General features: G+C 39.6%; 13 protein-coding genes across 13 annotated transcripts; 5 read left to right on the top strand and 8 right to left on the bottom strand.

Annotated features, from left to right (window-relative positions):
* Positions 1-671: 671 nt before the first annotated feature.
* Positions 672-3,863, top strand: PAS_chr4_0054 (Hypothetical protein; the record flags this gene model as incomplete). The annotated part of the gene is made up of 1 exon (XM_002493415.1): positions 672-3,863. One exon carries the CDS (start codon positions 672-674, stop codon positions 3,861-3,863), a length of 3,192 nt encoding a protein of 1,063 aa, XP_002493460.1.
* Positions 3,864-3,902: 39 nt separating this feature from the next.
* Positions 3,903-5,585, bottom strand: PAS_chr4_0055 (Protoporphyrinogen oxidase; the record flags this gene model as incomplete). Its single annotated transcript, XM_002493416.1, has 1 exon — positions 3,903-5,585. The coding sequence occupies one exon, from the start codon at positions 5,583-5,585 to the stop codon at positions 3,903-3,905; it is 1,683 nt and encodes a 560-aa protein (XP_002493461.1).
* Positions 5,586-6,961: 1,376 nt separating this feature from the next.
* PAS_chr4_0058 (Hypothetical protein) lies at positions 6,962-8,101 on the bottom strand (the record flags this gene model as incomplete). Its single annotated transcript, XM_002493417.1, has 1 exon — positions 6,962-8,101. One exon carries the CDS (start codon positions 8,099-8,101, stop codon positions 6,962-6,964), a length of 1,140 nt encoding a protein of 379 aa, XP_002493462.1.
* Positions 8,102-8,265: 164 nt separating this feature from the next.
* On the top strand, positions 8,266-9,237 carry PAS_chr4_0059 (Hypothetical protein; the record flags this gene model as incomplete). The annotated part of the gene is made up of 1 exon (XM_002493418.1): positions 8,266-9,237. The coding sequence occupies one exon, from the start codon at positions 8,266-8,268 to the stop codon at positions 9,235-9,237; it is 972 nt and encodes a 323-aa protein (XP_002493463.1).
* Positions 9,238-9,241: 4 nt separating this feature from the next.
* Positions 9,242-9,712, bottom strand: PAS_chr4_0060 (Evolutionarily conserved glucosamine-6-phosphate acetyltransferase; the record flags this gene model as incomplete). Its single annotated transcript, XM_002493419.1, has 1 exon — positions 9,242-9,712. One exon carries the CDS (start codon positions 9,710-9,712, stop codon positions 9,242-9,244), a length of 471 nt encoding a protein of 156 aa, XP_002493464.1.
* A 101-nt stretch (positions 9,713-9,813) lies between these two features.
* On the bottom strand, positions 9,814-11,967 carry PAS_chr4_0916 (uncharacterized protein; the record flags this gene model as incomplete). Its single annotated transcript, XM_002493420.1, has 1 exon — positions 9,814-11,967. The coding sequence occupies one exon, from the start codon at positions 11,965-11,967 to the stop codon at positions 9,814-9,816; it is 2,154 nt and encodes a 717-aa protein (XP_002493465.1).
* A 395-nt stretch (positions 11,968-12,362) lies between these two features.
* Positions 12,363-12,646, bottom strand: PAS_chr4_0061 (Component of the RNA polymerase II general transcription and DNA repair factor TFIIH; the record flags this gene model as incomplete). Its single annotated transcript, XM_002493421.1, has 2 exons — positions 12,363-12,543; positions 12,612-12,646. The coding sequence occupies 2 exons, from the start codon at positions 12,644-12,646 to the stop codon at positions 12,363-12,365; spliced, it is 216 nt and encodes a 71-aa protein (XP_002493466.1).
* A 182-nt stretch (positions 12,647-12,828) lies between these two features.
* Positions 12,829-16,047, top strand: PAS_chr4_0062 (Vacuolar membrane protein; the record flags this gene model as incomplete). The annotated part of the gene is made up of 1 exon (XM_002493422.1): positions 12,829-16,047. The coding sequence occupies one exon, from the start codon at positions 12,829-12,831 to the stop codon at positions 16,045-16,047; it is 3,219 nt and encodes a 1,072-aa protein (XP_002493467.1).
* A 120-nt stretch (positions 16,048-16,167) lies between these two features.
* PAS_chr4_0063 (C-24(28) sterol reductase, catalyzes the final step in ergosterol biosynthesis) lies at positions 16,168-17,610 on the top strand (the record flags this gene model as incomplete). Its single annotated transcript, XM_002493423.1, has 1 exon — positions 16,168-17,610. One exon carries the CDS (start codon positions 16,168-16,170, stop codon positions 17,608-17,610), a length of 1,443 nt encoding a protein of 480 aa, XP_002493468.1.
* A 38-nt stretch (positions 17,611-17,648) lies between these two features.
* PAS_chr4_0064 (Hypothetical protein) lies at positions 17,649-18,425 on the bottom strand (the record flags this gene model as incomplete). Its single annotated transcript, XM_002493424.1, has 1 exon — positions 17,649-18,425. One exon carries the CDS (start codon positions 18,423-18,425, stop codon positions 17,649-17,651), a length of 777 nt encoding a protein of 258 aa, XP_002493469.1.
* Positions 18,426-18,883: 458 nt separating this feature from the next.
* On the top strand, positions 18,884-19,906 carry PAS_chr4_0065 (Protein involved in synthesis of the thiamine precursor hydroxymethylpyrimidine (HMP); the record flags this gene model as incomplete). Its single annotated transcript, XM_002493425.1, has 1 exon — positions 18,884-19,906. The coding sequence occupies one exon, from the start codon at positions 18,884-18,886 to the stop codon at positions 19,904-19,906; it is 1,023 nt and encodes a 340-aa protein (XP_002493470.1).
* Positions 19,907-20,092: 186 nt separating this feature from the next.
* PAS_chr4_0066 (Alpha 1 subunit of the 20S core complex of the 26S proteasome) lies at positions 20,093-20,902 on the bottom strand (the record flags this gene model as incomplete). Its single annotated transcript, XM_002493426.1, has 2 exons — positions 20,093-20,838; positions 20,896-20,902. 2 exons carry the CDS (start codon positions 20,900-20,902, stop codon positions 20,093-20,095), a joined length of 753 nt encoding a protein of 250 aa, XP_002493471.1.
* A 183-nt stretch (positions 20,903-21,085) lies between these two features.
* Positions 21,086-23,155, bottom strand: PAS_chr4_0067 (Mitochondrial ribosomal protein of the small subunit; the record flags this gene model as incomplete). The annotated part of the gene is made up of 1 exon (XM_002493427.1): positions 21,086-23,155. The coding sequence occupies one exon, from the start codon at positions 23,153-23,155 to the stop codon at positions 21,086-21,088; it is 2,070 nt and encodes a 689-aa protein (XP_002493472.1).
* Between the last annotated feature and the right edge of the window lie 147 nt (positions 23,156-23,302).

The following is a 23,302-nucleotide window of genomic DNA, read 5'->3' on the forward strand; positions in this document are numbered from 1 at the left end:
CAGAAAAATGATTAACGTTCTGATCATTCCGTGGTCACAGACTCTAGTTTTTGAAATATGTTAATTCGAGTCATCATGATGGCTTTGTTAGAAAATGTCTGTCAAAGACACATACACTTCAAACCCAGTAGTTGTAATGAAAGAACAGGGAAAAATACTATGTGAGAAAAAATTTTCCTTAAATATAGTGGACAAATATTCTTGAGTAGTGCACTTATCTGGTTTCCCTAGGGTTACACTGAATAGTTGCGGAGTTCAATCAGCTTGCTAAATGCCTGGTTTGATAAGCTCATCGATGACCAACCAATTAATTGCAAATGATCCTCAATTGTGGGTGGAATGAAATAGTTCTCTTATCAGAGTCAATTCTATAGGTGGATGAGTCTCATCAACCAGATCTCCCAGATCGTCAACTAGCTACGCGTTTCCACCAAGTACTCCGTTGAAAAGTGAATTCGAATAGGCTCTCAGCTATACGTCACTTCTTGTGCAACTTAGGCTCTCACGTAAGGTTTTAATCTTCTAGACTCCTCTCTCTTGAAAGCTAACTTCCTTCCATGGGCCAGCTACTTTATGCTTGGTAAGATATTGTTCAATGCACGCCATTCATACTTTTTCTATCGAACCCTCATCGTCTTGAAGAATAAACAACACGCCAAAGCTCACCGTAAATGGCTCAGAGTATAGGAAGTTTGGCTAATATTTATATAAGGCCAAATGACAATTTGCCAGTCTACAGTATCGATATACCGTTGGAGCATTATACTTTGTCCGATGAAGTCAAATCATCCTTTGACCCCGAAGATAAGTTCAAGAGACAAGTTACAGTAGTTGGCGGTTTTCTTGAGATTGACAACGTTGTACATAAACTGAACTACCGAATTCATCAATCTTTGGACTCTTTTGAGCTGGTCCCTATCACACTAAATCAAACAATTACTAATTACGATTTTCAGGCTCTAAGATTTCAACTTCCTCAAGATATCACAATACAAGAAAAATGCTTTAGTATTCAATACGGTGGAGGTGAAATATTGGTGGATTTCCTCTCCAGCAAGAACACCATAATTTCATTGAATATATCGCTCCAAAATTTCATAAAAGACAAGTCTGAACTCACGTCGTTGAACTTCCACACATGGGGGTTTATATCTGCACCATACTCATTCGAAGTAAGGAATCCATTTCTTCTACGACCTTTGACTGAAAATGAATTGATTTTGTCATTGAAAGATGGGGGTCTACTACAGCTTTCAAGGTCCAAAGAGCTTAAAACATTTCACGTTACTATCTTCAATGATACATCGTATCTTGACTCATTAAAACTGAAGCTTTTTAGAAGGGGTAAGTTTTGGAATGAAAATCTGTCACCAAAGGCCATAATATCCATTTTACCCTTGACAGAAACTTACTTAGCTACGCTATCCATTGATAAAATATTGCGTATATGGAACCTGAACACAAGAGGTGTTGTACTTGAGAGGAGTTTGTCGAACGAACTTCCTGACTCACTAGCAAAGGATTATTTGGACAGCAGCGTCGCAAACCTACTGCAAAAGAAATTTTTTGGTAACACAGTATATCTTTCAGTTTCACTCCCTCTTTCAGAGAATATCATAATACTCTATTCAGTCACATTGAGTGACGATACTGTTTCTTTATCAAATTTAGAAAACCATGAAATTTTGCCCATCAAGCCAGATACAGGAAATCTCTGGCTACTTCAAGATTATGCATTTCTGATCACTGGTGCCACATCTGCTAAGTTTTGGTTTTTATGGAGATCTAATAGCTTCAGTGTAATCCACCAGTATGATTTTAGTCTTGATAATGGGGAGTTATCAATCAAAAGTGCCCTTGATTTGACGACGCCTAAAAGCTCCATTAAGGAAGACTTCAACGGAAAAGTTGATCAAATCGACGCGCACTATGTCACAAGAATTTTCAATCTCTATGACCTAGCAATTATTTCAACAGTGTATGAGATATTCGAACGACTTTATTACGTTGACAATTTTGTTTTTGAAAAAGAGCTTGCTAAAAGTTCCACATATTCTCTAAAGGACCGGATTGTTAACTTGTTGCATAGTCATCTCACTAGCAAGGACAATAACTTGTATGATCTCGGTAGTCAATGGGTAAAATTTGAGACTACTTGCAAGGAGCTATGGGACACTAACAATGAATCACTGTCTATCAACTTAGATTTAGAAAACAACCTGCTTTATGTTTTGAATGGTTTGAATTACTCTATTGTTCGAGACGCTACAATTTTTGAACTAATACTATCTGCCAATCCTATTACAAGTTCACAGAACATTACTAAAACCAGTATTGAGGATCTAAATCAGCTATCAGCTTTGCTTAGTGACTACAGTTCTAGTTTTCCCCAATCAGTACTGTCTGAAGTGGCTGAAAAATTATTGACTATATCAGACAATGAAAGAAACAAGACAACATTGGTGATGAACGAGCTATTTCAGAAATATCTGCAGTCATACATTTCTAAGCAGCAAATCACAGAACTCTTATCAGGACTGAGCAGCATCGAACATGTCATAGAATCGGTAGAGTTTTTGATTTCGTATCCAGAATCTTCGTATGATTTTGAAGAATATAGTGAATCTTCAGTTTCCAGACGAACTGAATGGGGTGAAGAGATTTTATTCAGGGAATTTCAATCCAGGGCTCTGGTCCATAAAGTAGTTTTTTTGAATCTCATTCTGGTCATGATTACGGTCGATAATTCAAATGAGATAATTGTCACATTGTTTGAAAAACTTTTAAAAAGCTTCAAACACAATCAACTGGTACTTGAAGCAATGAAAAGAACTTCTGAAAAACCTCCAATATTTGCCTCAATCTTCAAATTTTTATTTCCTAAACCTCACAATATCAATGGAAATAGTATTGCATCATTGTTTTCCCGATTGCTCAAAGAGGTAGCGGATGGTTCTTTTATAAAAGCTACCGTATCTCATTTACTAAACCAGAATGACTACACGTTGCTAGGTCCTGAATTGATGGTTCATCTGCAGAAGGCTACGCCTGTCGATGTTTTTTTAAGAGCAATGGTAGCGATTGATGTCAAACCTGAAGATGCTAAGGAAATTTTTCAAAGAAATGATACATTAATATCCAAACATACTTTGACCCAACATGAATCTTGGCTCCTAAACCCAATCGAGCGTCTAACCGTTTTATTCAATGTTTCTCTAACCGAGTATTATAATCACCTAACTGAGTTTTTTTCTACTAGACAACTGCACAGTATTGCACTTTCTATGGCTTTACGTGCCATAGAGAGTTCTGCTCCTGGTGAGGATGATCATATCCAACAATGGAACTGCTTCACACTTGCACTATCAGTAGAAAACTATGAGTTGGCGTACTCTGCAACTCAAAACTTGAAGCCAGAGTTCAGGAAGAATGCTCTAAAACAGTTTATCTTGGCTTTAATGAAGAATGGGTTGTTGCTCAAATTCATCAACTACGACTTTACTGGAAGTCTTGAGCTTATCAACGAAGTCCTTCAAGAATTTATTGACACAACACCGAATCTGGAGGCCACTTTGAAGTTCCATAAACTTGCATATTCCTGGCGACTGAAGGTCGGTGATTATCGTGGAGCATGCGAGTCGCTGTACCAGTTTATTGATAAGCAAAGGAGCAGAGAAACAAGAATGACAGAGAATGAGAGCATTGTTTTGGTGGAATTCTACCTGATCATCATCAATCTACTGTTCACCTTTTCTAACGCCGATGACAGATGGATTTTGGCAAAGCAAAAAGCTGGCAACAAAATACTGACCTTACCATCCCTACAAGAAGAATACCAAGATCTCATTTCGAGTATCTCATAGCTGATATCATAAATAGATGAATAAATAGAACAAAGATCTTTAAATGCCACTGAGGGTAGCCGAATCTTTGAATGCATTCTGGACACAGTCAGGGATCCCCACACCATCACCAAATGCCATGCCTCCAAAACTTATTTGGTCGTTGAACTCTTTGGAGGCTGCATTCTGAACCTTTCTCTTGAGATCAAGATACCCAACTTCATATTGGGGAATGCAGTTGGGGATCTTGGTGATTTCCATCTTGAAGTCTGGCAAAGATGCAAACTCATCTAGATCAATATTCAGGTGATTTGACAGAATCGCCTTGACAGCATGTTTACTCTCTGCGGAACCGGGCATGTCTGCCTCCGACTTGAGATAATGACCTCCAAGCATTAGCGTCAACTTGGTGTATTTAGGGAGATCATTATTGACGAATTGGTCAGAAAACTTTTGGAGTTGCTTGGGAGATGCAGAGTTACTGTTTATCGCCGTAATGTTGGCCTCTGTAAAATTAGGAGTCATTGCAGTCTCGATGTCTGAGTCAAATATGACACCGAGAAGTTTGGATGCCTGAGAAGACATTGATCGAGGAACCAAGTATCCAAATCCGGTGATAGATTTTGAGACGTGCTTAGGTATATAAATGTTGCACATTAGTATATTTGTATAGTGTAGCCAGCTCAAACATTTGACCAGCCCTGGGCCATTCGCTTTGGATTTGAAAACGGATTTTTTCTTAGTAGAACTTGGAACAACGGGTGAAATGATTTTGGCCAATTCGTTGGTATTAATGGTAGATCTCACATGGTCAACAAGATAAACCTGATCATGGTCAGTCAATGCCACCTTACCGCTCTCCAAAGCAATGTTTTTGATTTTGCTGTCAAAATGAAACTTGATGTTTTCAATCTGTGATAAATGGTTCTTCAATGAGATGGGAAGTTTCTGTAGTCCACCCTGAAAACTCAGCATGGGAAAGTTTTTCAGAAACAAAGAAATATTTTTGAAACTCAAAGATGTACCGATCAATTTTTCATAATCTGCCAAAAAAGGGTCAACTTTTTGTTTGACGTTCTTTTTTGTCCTGTATTGGGCGATCATATACCTTATAATAGAGCCACTTTCCTGTTCCATCTCAGGGAGCCTAGGGAAGATGGCTTTCACACTTAACTTCTTCACGTCGCCCGCATAGATTCCATGCACAATTGCGCTGACGATATTCTCTGATAGTTTGGTAGCAAATCTTCTGTTGAAAAAATGGTCAACCGACTCATCTGAATACTTTAATTTTGGTTGCCATGGTTCTTTCAAAAGACCGAGAATGAGATCCTTAGACAACGGGTCAAACATGAACTTTACAAAAGAGCTGAAATCCTGTGGCACTTGAAGAAGCTTTGCGTTGTTTCCGTGAACATCTGAGAACGGGGACAACAGATACTTTTTATTAGCAAGAGAATCTTTGTGCAGTCCCAGGACCTTGTCATTTGCTCCTATCTTGGTAAGAAGATCCAACAACATCAAGGTACCCGTATTTGTGCCTCTCAAAGTTCTGGGTCCCTTTTCAAAATGAAAAGTTTCATGCTCTTCTGATCTGATCCATCCTCCAACCTGCTTGGATTTTTCAAAGATATGGATCTTAACATCGGGACGCAACCGATTCAAAAAAAAGCTGAAAGTCAATCCAGATATCCCTGAACCTAAAACGGCAATTGAGGAATTTGGTGCAAGACTTTTCAGCATCTATTGTACCACTAGCTCTCAGCACCCAAGTGGATCATCGCACCATCCTATCAAATGGATGGGTCGGCTTTGGAGGATCGGGTGAGATTTTAATCACGTGGACACCCCTACCAGCCATCCGACACCAAAGGGCTTTGACAGAAGCGAAATTCTCGTTTAGTTTTGCGACACTACATCTGATTATGAGAACAGAGCTGTCAACAGAGAACAGCCACAACAGTTCCATGTCATATCCCCGTGATGGATGAGGAGGTTGTCCTGACCCAGCATTCCGCAATGCGATACCAGAGAGGTTATTGAACGGATATCCGAGGGCAGATACCACGGAATCAGCCTCCTACTAATCCACGCCGGTTTTACGATCGTATTTCCACGGTCTCGGTATGCATCTCGTATCATAAAATAAATTTCATAAACCCCTTACCTTCCTCTCAAGCCGCGGAACGACATATACGAAACGAGTCGGGATGCCGTAAAGGGCTATGTTTCTCTAGGGTGCGCGTCTTTACGTCCGAAAGTAAACGTCTAAGGTCACGTGAACGATCTGGTAAGTGGCATGATTTGATAATCTGGTTTTAGGTATATAAGGTTATAGATAGGAAGGTTTTTTTTGAACAAGAATTCAACTTCGGCTATTTCATCTCCAATGTTCAAGTCAATCTCTTATAAGCAAGTTTCTGCCAGCAATCAGCTTTCCAAGGTTGTCACCCTCTCATATTTGGCATTGGGGATATCCATTCCTTTCATCTACTCGATTAACAGGAAACAATACTACGACCAATCTCCTCAAAGAGGAAACATCACCTTTAGAAGTTTCATCAGAATATAAATACTCTGCAAGAAGAAATACAGTTGCTGGTCATAGTATTTTCTGATGTGTATCGGCATGGGTCTATCAGTAAAAATATCTAGTTCTTTTGGGTTTGTGTGGTGACGTTTGGTAAACGTACTTTTTAGTCTAATAATATTCTCTACTCTTATTTTGACTGACTGTAAATCTGGCCTAATCTGATATTTCTATAGTCTGAGAACGTGAAAGCTGGGAGTAGTGACATAACAAATGTGGAGTGCATTGCCCTTCCAGGGACCCTGAACCTTAGAGATTCTCAACTGACGAAAAGTAAACACAGTAAATTCAGGAACAAAAGAGGCTGTCTGAGGTGGAGGGGTATATTAAGCTTATCTTGGCGATGGCTTGATCAGCCGTTGAGACTTGACTTTTTTTTCTTTTTTTTGTTTATGACTCGGCAATCCACTTCCTAATCGAGAATGGCTGTGGCTATCAGTAGTCATCCTACGGGTTGACTAAATTCGGGATTGGGTGTATTTTGCATAGAAAGCAAAATATCGGCTAGTCTTCGTATTCCTTCCCCACACTAATGAACTAGTTTTTGTACGACGGAACTGGTTAGCTCCACCTTCCGATCCAACATGATTGAATGACTACATTCTTTTAATTCGGTTAAACCAACTTGATGATTTTTTCCCCTCAAGTATTCTGCCGTCCTTCGGCTTGCACTTGGAGGTGTGACTTTATCATTTGATCCCACAAAAATGTCAATGCTTTTGACATCGATGTTATCCAAGTCATTGAGTTGATTCAATTTCAAACTCTGGATATACCTTAGATATGCAGTGCTATCCGTATCCAAGTTCCATCGAAACTGCTTCAACTGTTTAAACAATGTCCCCAAATCAGGAGAGTTCCCCGTCCAGATGTAGCGATTCAAAGAGGTTGAATTCAATCCATCGAGTCTATCAATGGATCTAAACAAATGGAACAGGATTGGAAACCAAATAAACACAGTTAACCATCTACTGCGATGATCAATTCCTGTGAAACTGGGGGGTGATAACAAAATCCATTCATTAATTTTAACTTTCTTTAGGAGTTTGTTGGCGATATGTGTTCCATAAGAGTGCGAAACGATTGATACTTCGTTGATAGATAGCTTTTGCAACACTAGCTCAATAATTCGACTCAGAGTGTCTGGAGTGGGACGAATCTTTTGGAGAAAAGCACTCACACTGCTCTCAACTTGGATCATGGTTTCATTTGAGTGTGATTCTTTGAAATAGTTTTTATAGCTAGCATTGAATTTTCTTTTCGAGTTGCCAAACCCTGGGAGGTCGATTGAGATCAACTCTATATCTTTACCAATCAAGTCCTTTAATATGTATTCGAATTGCGTGGTTTGGCCTGCCAGTCCATGCACAAATAGAATGGTTTTCCGGATTTTCGAAGGAGCGTAATGGAAATAGCTTAGAGTCAACTCATGGCCCTCATCGTATATAATTTTGATAGGCTTGCTGTATTTGCTGATAAAATCTGAGTCGTTGGCAATTCTTGTCACCAATTGTCTTTCAAAATCAGACAAGAACACACGATGTAGGATAAGATTCTTAAACACTGCCAATAGCTGTCTCCACTTGGGGAGCGATGAAACCTGATCATTTATACTGGACAATTCTTTCAAAAGCGAGGGAGACGTCTCGTCCTCATACTCGTTAGACATCTTTGAGGCCACAACTTAATATGAACTGTGGTTCGCACTGTAATAAGAGTCAAGTCGCACCCACCCCGAACCGAATGCGATATTTGATATCCGATCGTGATACGTAATTACATAATCAATCATCATCTATTATTGTTTTCCTTTCCGTGATAGAAGACAATCGAATGTCTGATCTGAATTTCTCAGATATTGTGAATAGTTCCCCTCGCAGTGAAAGTAGAAAGAGGGTCAAAAGTAATCCAGCCAATGAAAATTCACAGATAATCGAATTGGGAGACGAGAAAGACCAGCTTATGGCAAAGAGGAAGGAGCTAAAGAGGAAGATACTTCTCAATAAAGAACAGCTAAAAGAGCTACAAGGAGTGAAGGAAAACTTGGCATCCTCCAAATATGGCATTGAAAATGATAATGAGACTGAAGACATAATAATACCCCATTCTGGGTTGCTCCAATTGTTCATGAAATATAATACTTACCCTTCTCACGACATGGAAAGTAGACTGAAATACCTGCGAAGAGTCTTTCCCAACCTGAAGTTGGAAGTCAGCTCCGAGCTTACTAAACAGGTTTTAGTAGATGTTCAAATTCAGAGGTTGAACGCGTTTCCCAGACTGGTCTCTAATTTCAAAATAAGAATGACTATTGATAAGAAGGAAGAGAAACTTGATGATTGGTCGTTGGTTGAGCATGACTTTGACATTGAAGACCCACGTTTTGTTCAAAAACTTAATGGTAAGGACCCATCCAAGTTCCTGTTTGGACTTCATGAGTATTTCGAATTCTACAATGAACGATTCGATACGTTCCACAGAATTATCAGGAATTTTAAGGATGAGCTACAACTGATAGGATTTGATACTTTCAACTCTGGCCAGCAGGAGTTGAAACTACTGCTACATCTTATAGATGAAAAATCAATCACAATCACAGATTCCACGCTAAATCTACAGATCAACTGGCGAATATTATTTGATGATCTTGAAGAGACGTTCTATGACTCAATTTCATGTAATGTGACCAAAAAGAATGAGATATTCACAGATTCAGGTCTCGATGAAACACTTCAAACATTGCTGCATTACAAATCTAGCTATGAATCGTTGTCTATTATAGTTAAATCACTCTTCCAACTGTAACATATCAAAATCGATACCCCATTTCGACACCTTCAATTTTCATACCACATTTTTCATAAAATCTCACGTTTTTTTCATCGCAATCCAGAATCACCTTATAGCAGCCTTCAGTCTGTGCAATTTGTATCAAGTTTCGAATCATAATCAATCCCAACTTTTTACCCTGTTCTGAAGGGTTAACGGAAATATCCTCGATGTGGCCTACCTTACCTCCGCCGTGGATCAACTTGTGCTCCACAAAAAGCATTCCTGTTGCAATAATGACATTTTCTGCATTAGTGATCACCATTGGGTTGTAGATCTCTTTTCTATCATTCCAATACTCAATAAGGGCATGGAATTTTGGCTCCGGGATATCGCCTACAGTTGTTAAGATTGAGAGTGTCTTGAACAGGTTCTTATCCTGGAAGTCCTCTTTGCCGACCCTTCGCAAGTTGTACCCTTGAGGCAAGGCAGGTACAGAAACTGGCTGCATTTGTTTCTTCTAAGTGGACAGTATAGGCTAGATGAGAGGGTGCCTCATACACTCGAATAATCTATGGGTTAAATTACAAAAATAAACATAATTACGTAATGCTATGTATCATCGTCAGCTATTGCCTGGTTAAAGAAAACCAAGAAGCGGTCAGTGTCTGGCAGCTTGCGGGCTTCATACTCGTCAACAATTCTGCCCTGAATTCTTTCTATCAAAGACTCGGTAATCTTCTCATCTTCAATGTTTGTAGAAATTGACGTTGTTAGGTGGGATATCTGATATGTGAGAGTGTCTAACATGTTTTGAGGGTCGATATCTTGGATAATCTTCGTGGCATAATCCACAATGAATTCATTGATAATTTTGTGTAGCACGAGGCTCAATTCTGTGAATGAGTCAGTGTCTTGAGTCAGAACTGTAGGCAGGAACCAAAGACGAAGGTCTTTTCTTGATTTGTTGGTCTTAGTTGAATCAAACTCAACGTAATGTTCAAAAACCGGGTTACTCTTATGAAATAAATGGCGAATGACGCTTGTAATTGAGGTGTTCTTGGATGCGGTTCCGAAATCGATAAATGCATATTTGGTTTGAAGCTCATTTTTAAGGTGCAACAGACTCTTGATCACAAACAACTTTCTAGCTATGACTTGCTTATCAACTTTGTGATTCAGTTCACCTCCATAATTTTTTAGTATCGACAATATGCTAATGTGAACCAAAGTGTTTGCCAAATGGTCAAAAGAAGCTTTGGAGATAAGCAACTGGGATTCTTCCAAAATGGCGGACACCTCAAGGATGGGTGGGTAAACTGGCAGAGTTGCGGCACTCAACTTCAGCTCTTTCGGCGACGGCTCATAATTAATGATGGAATCAGTTACTCTTTGACGGATCTGTGCGAGATATTGATTATCAAAATCGTTGATAACAGGTTCGAAAAATTTGTTCAAGTTCAACTCCTCTTCTTCGTCTCCACTCATTGACGTGTTTCTGTATTGCTGAAGTTCGGTTAGCAATTTCTTCAACTCTTCTACATCGTGAACTTTGGCGATCTCTCCTTTCAAAATTTCGTGTAAAGGGCTGATTACTTGGGCAAGCCATTGGCTCAATTGTTGAGTTTGCAAATCATTTCTACCAGTGAAGAAAGATTCCAGCAAATTCTTTTCGTCACTAATCAATCCATACCAGGAGTCAAAATGTTTCAAAGCGACATCTAGTGAGTTTTCCTTGATTTCAAGCAATAGGGGTTCAACGAGAAAATGGACCAGTTTCCATCTCAACCTAAAGTATTGAGCATAGATATCCTTCAACAGGTTAGATATTTCCTCATCATCTGCACTGTATCTTTCATTCAAATAGGAAATCAATTGAATGATATTTTTCTCCCCCAAATCTTCCGTGAATACTTCGTTTGTTACTAGCTTCTTTTGGAGAAAACTTAGGTCCGACTCTTCAGCCAATTTAGCAACGATTATGGGCTCGTACTCCTTGAAAGTTTCTATAACATAATTTCTAATCAGTGTTAAAGCTCTTATCAAACACTGCCTGAACCTTGTCTTGTATTTGGCATACTCTTTGAACTCTCTTCGTTCGTCTGTTTCTAAAAATTGCATACAAAAGTCCAATTTGGTAAGGATCTCTGCAAAGGAAGCATCGTTAACCATACCAGAACTCGATGTAGTATTTAGTTTGTGAATGATAGGATCTAATTGATTGAAGACATCCAAAATCTCCATTACTCCGTTGTAGAGCTGCCTATCCTCATTGGTCTCCGTGATAAGCTTATTGGATGTCTCATGGAACTCTTTGGTCTGATTTATGATTGACTCATTGATTAATTGAAGGTCGTTCAATTGGTCAATAATATCCTGTGTCTCCTGAAGTAACGAACCGTTGACATCATGTACATGAGTGAAATAATCAAGAGTTTCGTCCAACACGTCAGCCGTTTCGGTGTCAAGTGTTTGGTAGGATTCAAAATCTAGAACTTCATTGATATGAGGATACAAAAGCTCAGACTTAACGTACTCTGTGTATTCTCTATTTTCTTCGTTCGTTAGTGGCCACAATAGTAGATCTTTTTTTCTTGACTGTTCCTCCAATGTGTGCAAGTGGGTGGTTGAGACATTCTTTTTCAGATCATTTCTATCCGTTTCATGCTTCAAGTGATGGTACTCAACTGTGGGAGGATCCACTATTACTAGGGAGTTCTTTCGATGCCTTCTGGCCCCTATGGTGGCAGATCTTTGCCTTGTCATGGTGAACAGTCAAAAACAGATTGAACCTGTATATGCCTGGGTGGAGAATAGCGAGGGTTGATTCAGACACTAAGAATCGATAATAGAGTGGTCCTGAGAGGTGATTCGAAAAATTGGACCACCACGTTATATGGATAATGGGTGTAGATGTATATAAGCTTATAGATGATAGTACGCAAAGCAGCGTCTGTTTGCCTTCGTTGGCGCAACTTTTCACGATGAGAACGTTATTACATTCAATAGATCACTGGAATACCCAAATGCCCTCGGCAAAAACACCATAAACATTACAAAACTTCTAAAACCTTTCACATATGGTCACACAAACCACTTCAATTCATTCTAATGTTAAATATACTCACTCTCAATCTCTTTCTTTAATTGAAAGTTCAGCTTCATGCTTCGTCTTCATCCAAGGGATTATAGGAATTTTGTGCTAAGATTCGGGCCAATTCAGCTTTGACAAACGGTATCCTGTTCTGATCTACTACTAAGTGGGTATCATCAAGTTCTTCTATGACAATGTCATGGCTCTCAGCATCAATCTTCAATATTAGTGCTCTAATTGATGGATCGCTTGGATTGGTTAGTTGCTGATCTTGCAAAACAAAAAAAGACCGTATTGTCTGTCCAACCATTCTTACCATTTAACGAGAGCACCTTTGATTGCTCTGGGCATTTAAGAACAATCTTACCGTCCAGATTCAGAGTCTGGGTCAGGTAAAATTCACTCTAGGTGTTTCACTAGGCAAGTTAAGGATCAGCGAATAATCAGTTATCAGAAACCCTACACCAGGAACAAAACTGAATTGGGTGCCAGTTTGAATCAGTCACTGCTCAATCAACTTAATGAAGTACTAAATGGTTGAAAATACAGAAAATTCAGAAAAGAGCTCAATTGATCTCAGCACATCTGATAGAGCTAGTCAAAAACCAGAATTACCTGAAGCAGTTTTGGTTGATGGCAATAATGAGTTGGCAAAAGTTGACGATAGTGGAGAAGAAGAACGGGGCAAAAAAGAACAAGAACAACAAGAAGACAAGGAAGGAGAAGAAGAAGGACATAACCAGCAAACCGAGGAAGCTAATGGGTCGATAAAGACATCCAAAGCAAAAGAAGAGAATGGGGCCGCGGTCAGTGTTCATGAGGCATCGTCCAAGGATGACGAAACATTAGATGAACAGAAAGAGGGGCAGAATGGCGTGGACAAGACAACAGAGGCAAGCAACAAAGTAGCACAGCAGCAACTTGATGCATCCGATAACCTAGATTCTTTAGATTCTTCTACCTCAGACCTATCCGATGAACTCCAATCTCAATCGGACGTCAATGATAATCCCGATGCAGAGCTACCACAGTTTACATTCCATAGGATAAGCCAGTTGCCCCCTTCATTTATGAAGCATGATCCTATATCTGCTTCCTATATTCATGAAAAGTTTTTTTTATTTGCTACTCACAACGGCTTTATTCACATTTCCGATAATAATTTTCAAGAGATAAGAACTTTTAGAGCTCACAGAGCCTCCATTCTATCCCTTCATACAGATGGGGAATACTTTGCATCTGCTTCTATGGATGGAACAGTTGTAGTCGGTTCTATTCTTAACGACAAGGATATAGTAGCTTATGACTTCAAACGTCCTGTGCATGCTGTGATTATTGATCGGCAGTACAAGGTGACCAAGTCTTTCATTTCCGGAGGAATGTCAGGAGAGGTTATCTTGTCAACGAGAAATTGGCTGGGCCAACGAGCTGATACAGTACTAGAAACAGAGCACGGCCCTATCACTTCTATCAAATGTGTCGACGATTTGATAATTTGGACTAATGACAAGGGCATCACATTTTATCAAACATCTACCCGAACTATGCTTTTGAACACACCTTTGCCCAAAGGCTTTAACAGGCCTGATATTTACTGGCCTAAGTACTCCTTCCCTGAAACGGATCGGCTCATTGTTGGATGGAATGATCATGTCTGGTTCTATAAACTAACTATTCCTCAAACTGTTCAGACACTACAAGCTGCCAATTTTCTCAGTACAGCGGCTTCTAGCTTTAGGATAGGCGCTGTAGAGAAAAGCGTTGAACTTGAATCTCATGTTCATTTGCCAGATACTATCATTGGTGGAATTTCCTCCATAAATGACAATTTAATTGTTTTGAATTACCTAGCACCTGTTGAAGACAAAAGCAACAATTCAAGAAGGCCAAAAATGAAATCGGCTCCTCCTGAACTGCAAGTTATCGATCCTTGGACGAAAGAGGAATTGTCAGTGGATATTATTGAACCTAAAGATTATGCAACGTTGGGGGTAAACGATTATCATCTTGAAAAATCAATTGGCGAAATGGTCAGATGGTTCCTAATCTCACCCAATGACGCTATCCTTATCAAGGAATTCTCGCTTCATGACCAGCTAGAGTGGTATATTGAACACAAGATGTATCAGAAGGCTTGGAGTATTTCTGAATATATTCTTCCACCATTAGAGAGAATTACTCTAGGGGTGCAGCAGGTGCATGAATATATCAATAGTGAAAAATGGAGCGAAGCAGGCGAGCTTCTTACCAAAGTGCTAGCTCACAGTGATGATACTTCAAAAGAACATCAAGAATACATTAAAGGGGAATGGGCAAATTTTTTAGACCTATTTTTTGAAAAAGGACATCAGGACCAAATCGTTGATTGCATCCCCAAGGTGTATTTCCCGAACTCAGCAGTGAATATTGACCCCAAGATATACGGGAAATATTTGGAACATTATCTAACTGACTGGAAAAATATACCCAAGTTTTTACAGTTGTATCATGACTGGGATCACAGATTACTGGATTTGAGATATTTCCAGTTCTTGTTGGACAATACTTTGAATAGCAATCAAAATGAATCTAACAATAAAATGCCAATGGTCGATAAGATTCGCTTTTTGTTTATTGAATTGTGTCTAGAAATTGATGATCCTCAGCCAGCAGTTAAACATTTAATCATAATGAGGGATCCTGGAACTCTACAGTTCTTGATAAGCAATCACATACTTGGAAAGTTTGTCGATAGACTTCCAGAGATTTTAACGTTGGAGTTGAATGATGAAGAATTACAGTATGCTACTGTAGACTTTATTAGAGAAAAGCTGACCACAAATATTGAGCTACTTGCCAGCAAGCACAGGGAAATAATGCCATCAAAAATCATTGAATTGAATGAAAGGGCAGGATTATCTGTAATCAATTACCTGTATTTGGAAAAACTTTCCCAGCTAGATAAGCTATTGACCAAAGATTTTGAAGATGAGATGGTTATGCTTTACGCCAAATTTAACGTTTCTTTACTTTACAACTTTCTTTCAAAGCACAACAATTACAACATAGATTCAGCAATAGAGATTTGCGAAGAGATGCATTGCTATAAAGAACTAGTTTATTTATGGGGCAAGATTGGTAAAAACAAGAAGGCTGTCACTCTGATTATAGATAAACTGGAAGACCCAGATTTGGCTATTCAATTTGTTGCAACTAACAATGATTCTGAGCTATGGGACTACCTGTTAGAATATTCCATGGATAAACCCAAATTTATCAAGGCGCTGATTACAGCTGCTAACAGTTCGCAGTATTTCAATAACATGGACGACCCGTTTGTGCTGAAGATTGACCCCATTTCAATTGTTAAGCGAATCCCAGAAAGAATCGAGATTGAAGGGCTAAAGCGTGCCTTGATGAATATTACTTACGATAACTATCTGGAGTTGACCATCAACAAAATTATCTTACAAATCATTCAAGAAGAGACACTTGAGATTGGAAATTTTTACAGGAAAGAGAGACTAAAAGGGGCAACTTTGGAACCAAGACAAAATTCAAAATTTTTGAAAGAGACGGTGATCATGTACTCGGATCCTGCAAAGCCACTAGTAACAGAGACTGAAGTTGTTGGTGAAGGAAATGAGTGGAAGCAAGTCGTGAATGAAGATGATAATGCCACTATAGACATTTCCACCAAGATAAGTCATTTGAACTACATCAGGCAGAAACTGGTTTTATTAAGATTGAGAAGTGAAAACGGTCGTACCTGAAAATTTTCTGATCGCGCTATATTGTTCCACCCCTCGTATCCGTCGTACGCGCCTATTTTTTGTACGATAACAAGCTAAATTCTAAAAACTGGCGTTGTTTCCAACACTCAACTCGAGAATATGTCTAAAACGAAGACGGATGGCACCAAAGTTGGTAAACAGGCTGAGCCTATAGAGAACAACATAGATAAGAGCTCCCATTTGGTGGATTCATCTGGAACCAGCCGATTTCTCGCAGATAAGGAAATTGAATACGACTTCGGTGGGCCAATTGGTGTCACTGCTATGATGCTTGGGTTTCCTTTGCTGATGTACTACATGTGGATTAGTGCCGAGTTTTACCACGGGGCTCTTGCTTGGCCTGAACCAGACCAGTCATGGCCACAATTTCTGGCTCATTTGTATCAGCTATTTCTTGATCATGGTAAGCCAAGTCCTAGAGCTTGGAGAATTTTCCTCACATTCTTTTTCACACAAATGTTGTTCTACGTGACTCTTCCAGGAATCTGGACTAAGGGTCAGCCACTGAACCATCTCAATAGAAAACAGCTACCTTATTACTGTAATGCTTTGGCGTCTTTCTATACGAGTATCGCCATTGCTGTGGTGTTGCATTTAACAGGTTTATTCAAAATTTATACTATCGTTGACATGTTCGGTGAAATCATGACATGTGCTATCACTTTGGGTTTCACCATATCCATCGCTTTGTACGTCTATACGTTAACCGTGTCAGGGGATTACCACAGGATGACTGGAAATCACGTTTACGATATGTTCATGGGTGCACCTTTGAATCCTCGTGTCGGTATCATTGACTTAAAGATGTTCTTCGAGGTTAGGTTACCATGGTACACATTGTTTTTCTTGACTTTAGGTCTTTGTGCTAAGCAATATGAGGAATACGGCTATGTGTCCACCCAAGCATGGTTTATGCTATTGGCCCATTGGTTATATGCGAATGCCTGTTCAAAGGGTGAGGAGTTGATAGTTCCTACCTGGGATATGGCATACGAGAAGTTTGGATTCATGTTGATCTTTTGGAATATTGCTGGAGTGCCATATACCTACTCTCAATGTACTCTGTTTCTTTTCTACCATGATCCTCAAGAATATAACTGGTCCACTGGCTACAACGTACTTCTTTTCACTGTTCTGTTAGCTGCTTATTACTTCTTTGACACTGGAAATGCTCAAAAGAATGCTTTTAGAAAACAAATGGGTGGAGATGTTCATATTAGAAAAAGTTTCCCTTTCCTCCCTTACCAGATTTTGAAGAACCCCAAATATTTGAAGTGTTCCAATGGATCTGTGCTGCTGATAGATGGCTGGTATAAGTATGCAAGAAAGATACATTATACTGCCGATTACATCCAATGTCTGACCTGGGCTTTAGCTTGTGGTGGGGCTTCTGTCTTTCCATGGTTTTTCCCTGTATTTTTCCTGATAACCCTATTACATAGGGCTGATAGGGACAACGCCAAGTGCAAAAAGAAATATGGAGCTGATTGGGATAAATACCTAAAAGAATGCCCATACCAATTTTTACCCTGGATTTACTAGTTACAAAATAGAATCAAAGTTCCAAATTTATTTACTACTTATTCAATACATATGCGGTGAAATCCACCTGCTTCATCTTGGAATGATTTGAATTGTTGGTAGTCAATGACTGCAGAGTGTTTCATTTTTGATTTCACAAAGTAGGGAAAACTTCTTTCTAGAATTCTTAGTTGAAAGTCGAAATCAAGTTCCGGTACAAGCGTGCTAATATCTCCAAGTGTATCTAACGGGTCTGATAATATTTGTTCAATTGCGCAAGTCAAGCAGAGTTTAATCTTTTCAGCTTCATCGTCAGTGATATTTCTCAGCCCACAGACCAAGTCAACTTTGGAATCTAACAACCTTGTTCTTACAATGTTAGAACTCTTAAGTCGCATGCCATGATCTTCAAGCTGAATTTTGTGAAGGAGGTCAAACCCCACAATGGCATCTAGTTGTTTAGAATACATGCCTTCGACAAGTGTTTGAGTGTCCAAAATCAAGAGCTCAAAATTATTGAATTTGTCTGCCAATAACGCCGTAAATTGATTAGTGTCCAGCCCACCAACAATAGGAGCACCTATAGTTAATTTTTCAGATAAATTTAAGTTATCAAGGTAAAGGAGCTCTAAGTTTACCCCTTCCAACAGGGTTATTTGAGAACTCAATAAATTGTTGAATTCAAAACCAATTGTCTTTGAATTCTCCACTGGAGCTTCCTTGCTGAAATTGATTTTGATACCATTGGCATCAAAGAGACCCGTATGATAACTCCATAAAAAGGGGAGATGATAGGCCTTAAATTCATCGTTAATCTGCAAATTTATTCCTGACATGTCTTTGTAAATAGTTATAGTTCAGAAACTGGAATTGAGCTCAAAAAACTGGAATCGAGCGGATATTTGAAGATTGATGCCTTACTCATGAATTGATTGATAAGAGCTCCGTGATTCACTCTGTCAATGATTACCCCTCTCCTACCCGATTTGGGACTTTTTCTTCAGTCTTGGGGACTTTTTTTCATATGACTTGACCTTGCTTTCCCAATAGGGAAGGACTCACCCATGGATGATTAAGTTTGGATTACTCGTTTAGGAAATAGTAGCCATGAATCAATTTGAATCATACCATCATGAAATAGGGTTAGGCTGTAAATGCCTCAAAAATGGCTCTTGAGGCTGGATTTTTGGGTATTGGAATGTTGGTAGCAATTGGTATAAAAGGCCATTTGTATTTCACTTTTTTGTCCTTCATACTTTACTCTTCTCAACTTTGGAAACTTCAATAAATCATCATGTCTACTAACAAGATCACTTTCTGTCTTAACTGGCAAGCTGCCCCATACCATGCCCCAATCTACCTGGCCCAAAAATTGGGCTACTTCAAGGATGAGGGTCTTGATATTGCTATCTTGGAACCAGGTAACCCATCTGATGTCACTGAACTAATTGGCTCTGGAAAGGTTGACATGGGTCTTAAGGCTATGATTCATACTTTGGCTGCCAAGGCTCGTGGTTTCCCCGTTACATCTGTCGGTTCTCTTTTGGATGAGCCCTTCACCGGAATTTTGTATCTCGAGAGCTCCGGTATCACTGATTTCCAATCCCTCAAGGGAAAGAGAATTGGTTACGTTGGTGAATTCGGAAAAATTCAATTAGATGAGCTGACCAAGCATTATGGAATGACTCCTGATGACTACACTGCTGTTAGAAGCGGGATGAACGTTGCTAGAGAGATAATCAACGGTAACATTGATGCTGGTATTGGTATTGAATGTGTTCAGCAAGTTGAGTTGGAGGAGTATCTGAGATCCCAAGGAAAGGACGTTGATGGGGCTAAAATGCTCAGAATTGACAAGCTGGCCGAGCTAGGATGCTGCTGTTTCTGTACCGTCTTGTACATTGTCAACGACAAGTTCTTGGCTGCTAACCCAGATAAGGTCAGAAAGTTTATGAGTGCTGTTAAGAGAGCTACTGACTATGTTATTCAAAAGCCAGCTGAGGCATACGCTGATTTCATTGAGATTAAGCCACTTATGGGAACTCCTCTGAACTACAAGATTTTCCAAAGAAGTTATGCCTACTTTTCTGAGTCTCTTTACAACGTCCACAGAGACTGGAACAAGGTCAATGCCTACGGTAAGAGATTGATGGTTTTGCCAGAAGACTTTAAGGCCAATTATACCAACGAGTACCTATCTTGGCCAGAACCCAAGGAAGTCTCGGATCCACTGGAGGCTCAAAGAAGAATGAACATCCACCAAGAACAATGCAAGTGTAATCCATCTTTCAAAAGACTGGCTCTCACTGGTCTTTAGGAGAGGAACAACTTAGTTAAATGATCTAGTTTAAAATATGTTCTTTTTTTTTTCATTCTGCTAAATTGCAACTTTGCCCATTCATTAATACTAACAAAGTCAGGAAAGCGATAATCAATATCATCCAGATTTACTTGATAAGGTAACCTTCTATGGTCACGTCTATTTTCGACTCTTTCTTTTAAACTAATCTTGCTCAGCTATAAACACCAGACGTTCATCAATTTCATCCGAAGACAACGATCTGAAGCCGTCTTTGGTGGCTACGGCTACTTCCAAGTCATCCTTTCTAAACTCCATCCCTAGAGTATTACTCAACTGTATGATTGCAAACTCTACCACTCTCTCCCATGATCCTTCCACTAGAACACTGGCATTCCTCTTCTTCTTGTAAGACTTCTCTAACTTAGTCAGTATCTCTTGCTGCTTGGGTCCTGTAGCGGTAGCTTTGTAGCTTGTGTAGTATCCAGCAGGATCTGTTTTGAAAAGAGATGGTCCATGCTCATCATCGACAGCGGCAAACATGAGAGAGACACCCAATGGTCGCATGTATGCTCGCTGGGTATATATCTGTGCTATATTAGCAATTCTCTTTGCTAAAGCATCAGCTGGCATTTCATAGCCATATTTGTACTTGAACTCTGTGGCCTCTGCTCTAGCCCTAAGTGCTTGGGCCCTAGCGTCAGGGATTGATCCTGTAGCCAGCATTCCAACACTGTTGGAAATTTTGAACATGTATGAAATAGTACTTGGATCTAGTAATTTATCTGGGATCTTCTTTTGAGAGATCAACACTACTGAATCTTCTCCACAAATTCCCATGGCATTGATATTTTCAACGTTAATGGCCTTGAAGGCATACTCAACTTGGTAGAGCCTTCCCTCAGGCGAAAAGATAGTGATATGCCTATCAAATCCAGCTGATCCTAAAACTGTTAGCAACTTAAGTCCTAAGCGCTTGAGGTGCTTAATCGGCTAGCGCTACTTACCTGACATTATAGTTCAATGGCTTGGGCTTTCAAAGGACGATAGGGTGGTATCCTAGGAAGTGGCGACTTTCCAAAGACATGTCTTACAAATATTGGTTGGTACACAAAATAAGATGATTATGTAAGATATATGAGGAGGGAAAGAAAGACGTGGTAAGCTATTTACATGATTTTTCCGATGCCTATTTACTCAGTATTTCTTAAACTGCCTTCTTTCCTTTGGTTTCTTTTCTAATTCCATTGAATGGGCTACCGATAATTGGTAGAGAGACTCTTCTAGGGATTTGGGCGCCTCTTGCAAGGCATTTCTAGCTGTTTGCTTTCTCAGTTTCAGTTCCTGTCTAGATTGTTGCCTGTTAGCGACCTTCATATCAGATTGTTTCTTCTCAATCTTTTCCCTGAAATGGTCGTACGACGTGTTTGCTGGGATTGCACTTTTGGCACCTCCAATTGCCCATAAATCTCCAGCTTGAAGCTTTCTAGCATCATGATAAATCTGTTTTCCACCTGAACCCTTAGAAAGATACCACTTCTCTATAAGACCCGATGGTCCGCACATTTCTGCTAGGATAAGCCCCTTGCGCTTTAATGGATTCTTCATGACACGAGGCCAGTTGTCGATGGAGTCACCTTCATAACCCAAGATATTCGTTCTATTCTTAGTGGATTCTTGTAACCGAGCCAATTTAGACAGTGTTGGCGCATCACTGGGTGACCGTTCCAGAATAAGATAACTGAAAGATGCCAGTTCATTGTTTCTACCGTTTCTTCTCCCATTTCCAGCGGGAGCTTGTCCCTTTATTCCAATACCTGAAGTCTTATCAGTCCATTTAGTGGCTAATAGAAGACCCTTTTTCAACTCCATTGAAAACTTGGGTCTCAATACTTGAGTCTGGAAATGGCAGAAGTTTAGCTTTTTACCATACTTTGGTAGAGAAAACACGTCTGGGTTTAATGTTTGCAAAGGACATACGCCATGGTGTGCACAAGGGGCAACAACTTTGAGGTAGTAGTCTCTAACCGTAGAATTTGCATGGTCTATTATTTCAAAATGTTCTTTTAATTCAGGTTCTAATTCTGCGTCATCCTGTAGTTGTCGGTCTGTCTTGAAATTTCCCTTTTGATATGGACGTGGAATTTTAAGGTTGGATGAATGGTTTTCTGGTCGTATAGCTACTTGTCTTGCCTTTGCAATTGTCTCAAAGCCTAATGGAGTACCTCTTTCAACAATCACCAGATGTCCTCCAGGTGCCAACTTCTGCAAATAGGCATCCATGCTTTCCTCGACTTGAGCCGGGTATGAAGCTTTATTGAGCAACAATTGGTGGTTTAGTATTATCAAGTCATATTTTTTCGAGTTGCCAATAGGCAATGAGCTCAGTAAATTGGTTTTTATCGTAATTCTTTTGGTATCTATCCTGGCAACTTTTCTTTTTAGTTCTGCTTCAACTGGTTCTGATGGTCCAGACTCGTTGTCTAGTTCAAATTCGTCTTGGGCCACAGCAGTGTATTCTGCTAGTTGTCTACTAAGTATAATCTTTGCTTTTTGCTTCATCTCATATGATCCCACAACTACGGCATCTTTCACCGTGGGATTGAAATCGGAGCCCATTAGTTCATTGAGTGCAACCATTCCTGTAGCTGGCCCAAATCCAACGTCCAACACTCTCTGAGGGTTAAAAGACTCACCAACACGTTTCTTTAATTCGGATAAAACTTGATATATAGAGGCGTAGTTTTGAACGAATAACCCCGCAATGTGAGCATCCGCCTCTAGCTCAGACTGAACCGGCTTATGGGTCCCATTAGTACCCAGATCAACAAATGTCTGAGCAGCTTTTATTCGCAAATGCCGAGGGTTATTCAGCAACAGTATGTGGTTATTGATTGTTTCAGAAACTTCTTCGTTGAGTTTAATCTCTGTTCTATTGACCCTACCTTGAATAGTCAGAGGGTGTAACCTGGAATCTTGACTTGAAATCCTTTCCAAACCTTCCTCAGATTCACTATTTCTAATTTCAGCTATTTCATTTTCTAGCTGATCAGCGTCAATAACGTTGACCTTCTTAGAAGGTTCGTCATTATCGACTAGTTGGCCAAAGATTTCACTTCTTCTTCTGCGAGCATAAGATATGGGTGAAACAATGACGGGCTCATCTTGCGGTTTTTGAAATCTTTCTAAGGAAGCACTGTAAAATCTTAGGCCTGATCTCTGCCTCGGTATCTTATAGAGCAATCTGCTTGACTTTGAAAGTATCATCGTACTTGATTGTAAAGCTGATTGAATACCAGAAAATTTTACTTTACGTAATTCTGTATTTCTCGATTATTTTTTTTCTACCAGATAACGAGTCAAGTTCCACATCCAGCATCTTAGGGAGAGTCCGCAGATGATCCCTCCACCATC

This window comes from Komagataella phaffii, chromosome 4 (assembly GCF_000027005.1).
Source record: "Komagataella phaffii GS115 chromosome 4, complete sequence".
In the NCBI taxonomy this organism is placed as follows: Eukaryota; Fungi; Ascomycota; class Pichiomycetes; order Pichiales; family Pichiaceae; genus Komagataella; species Komagataella phaffii.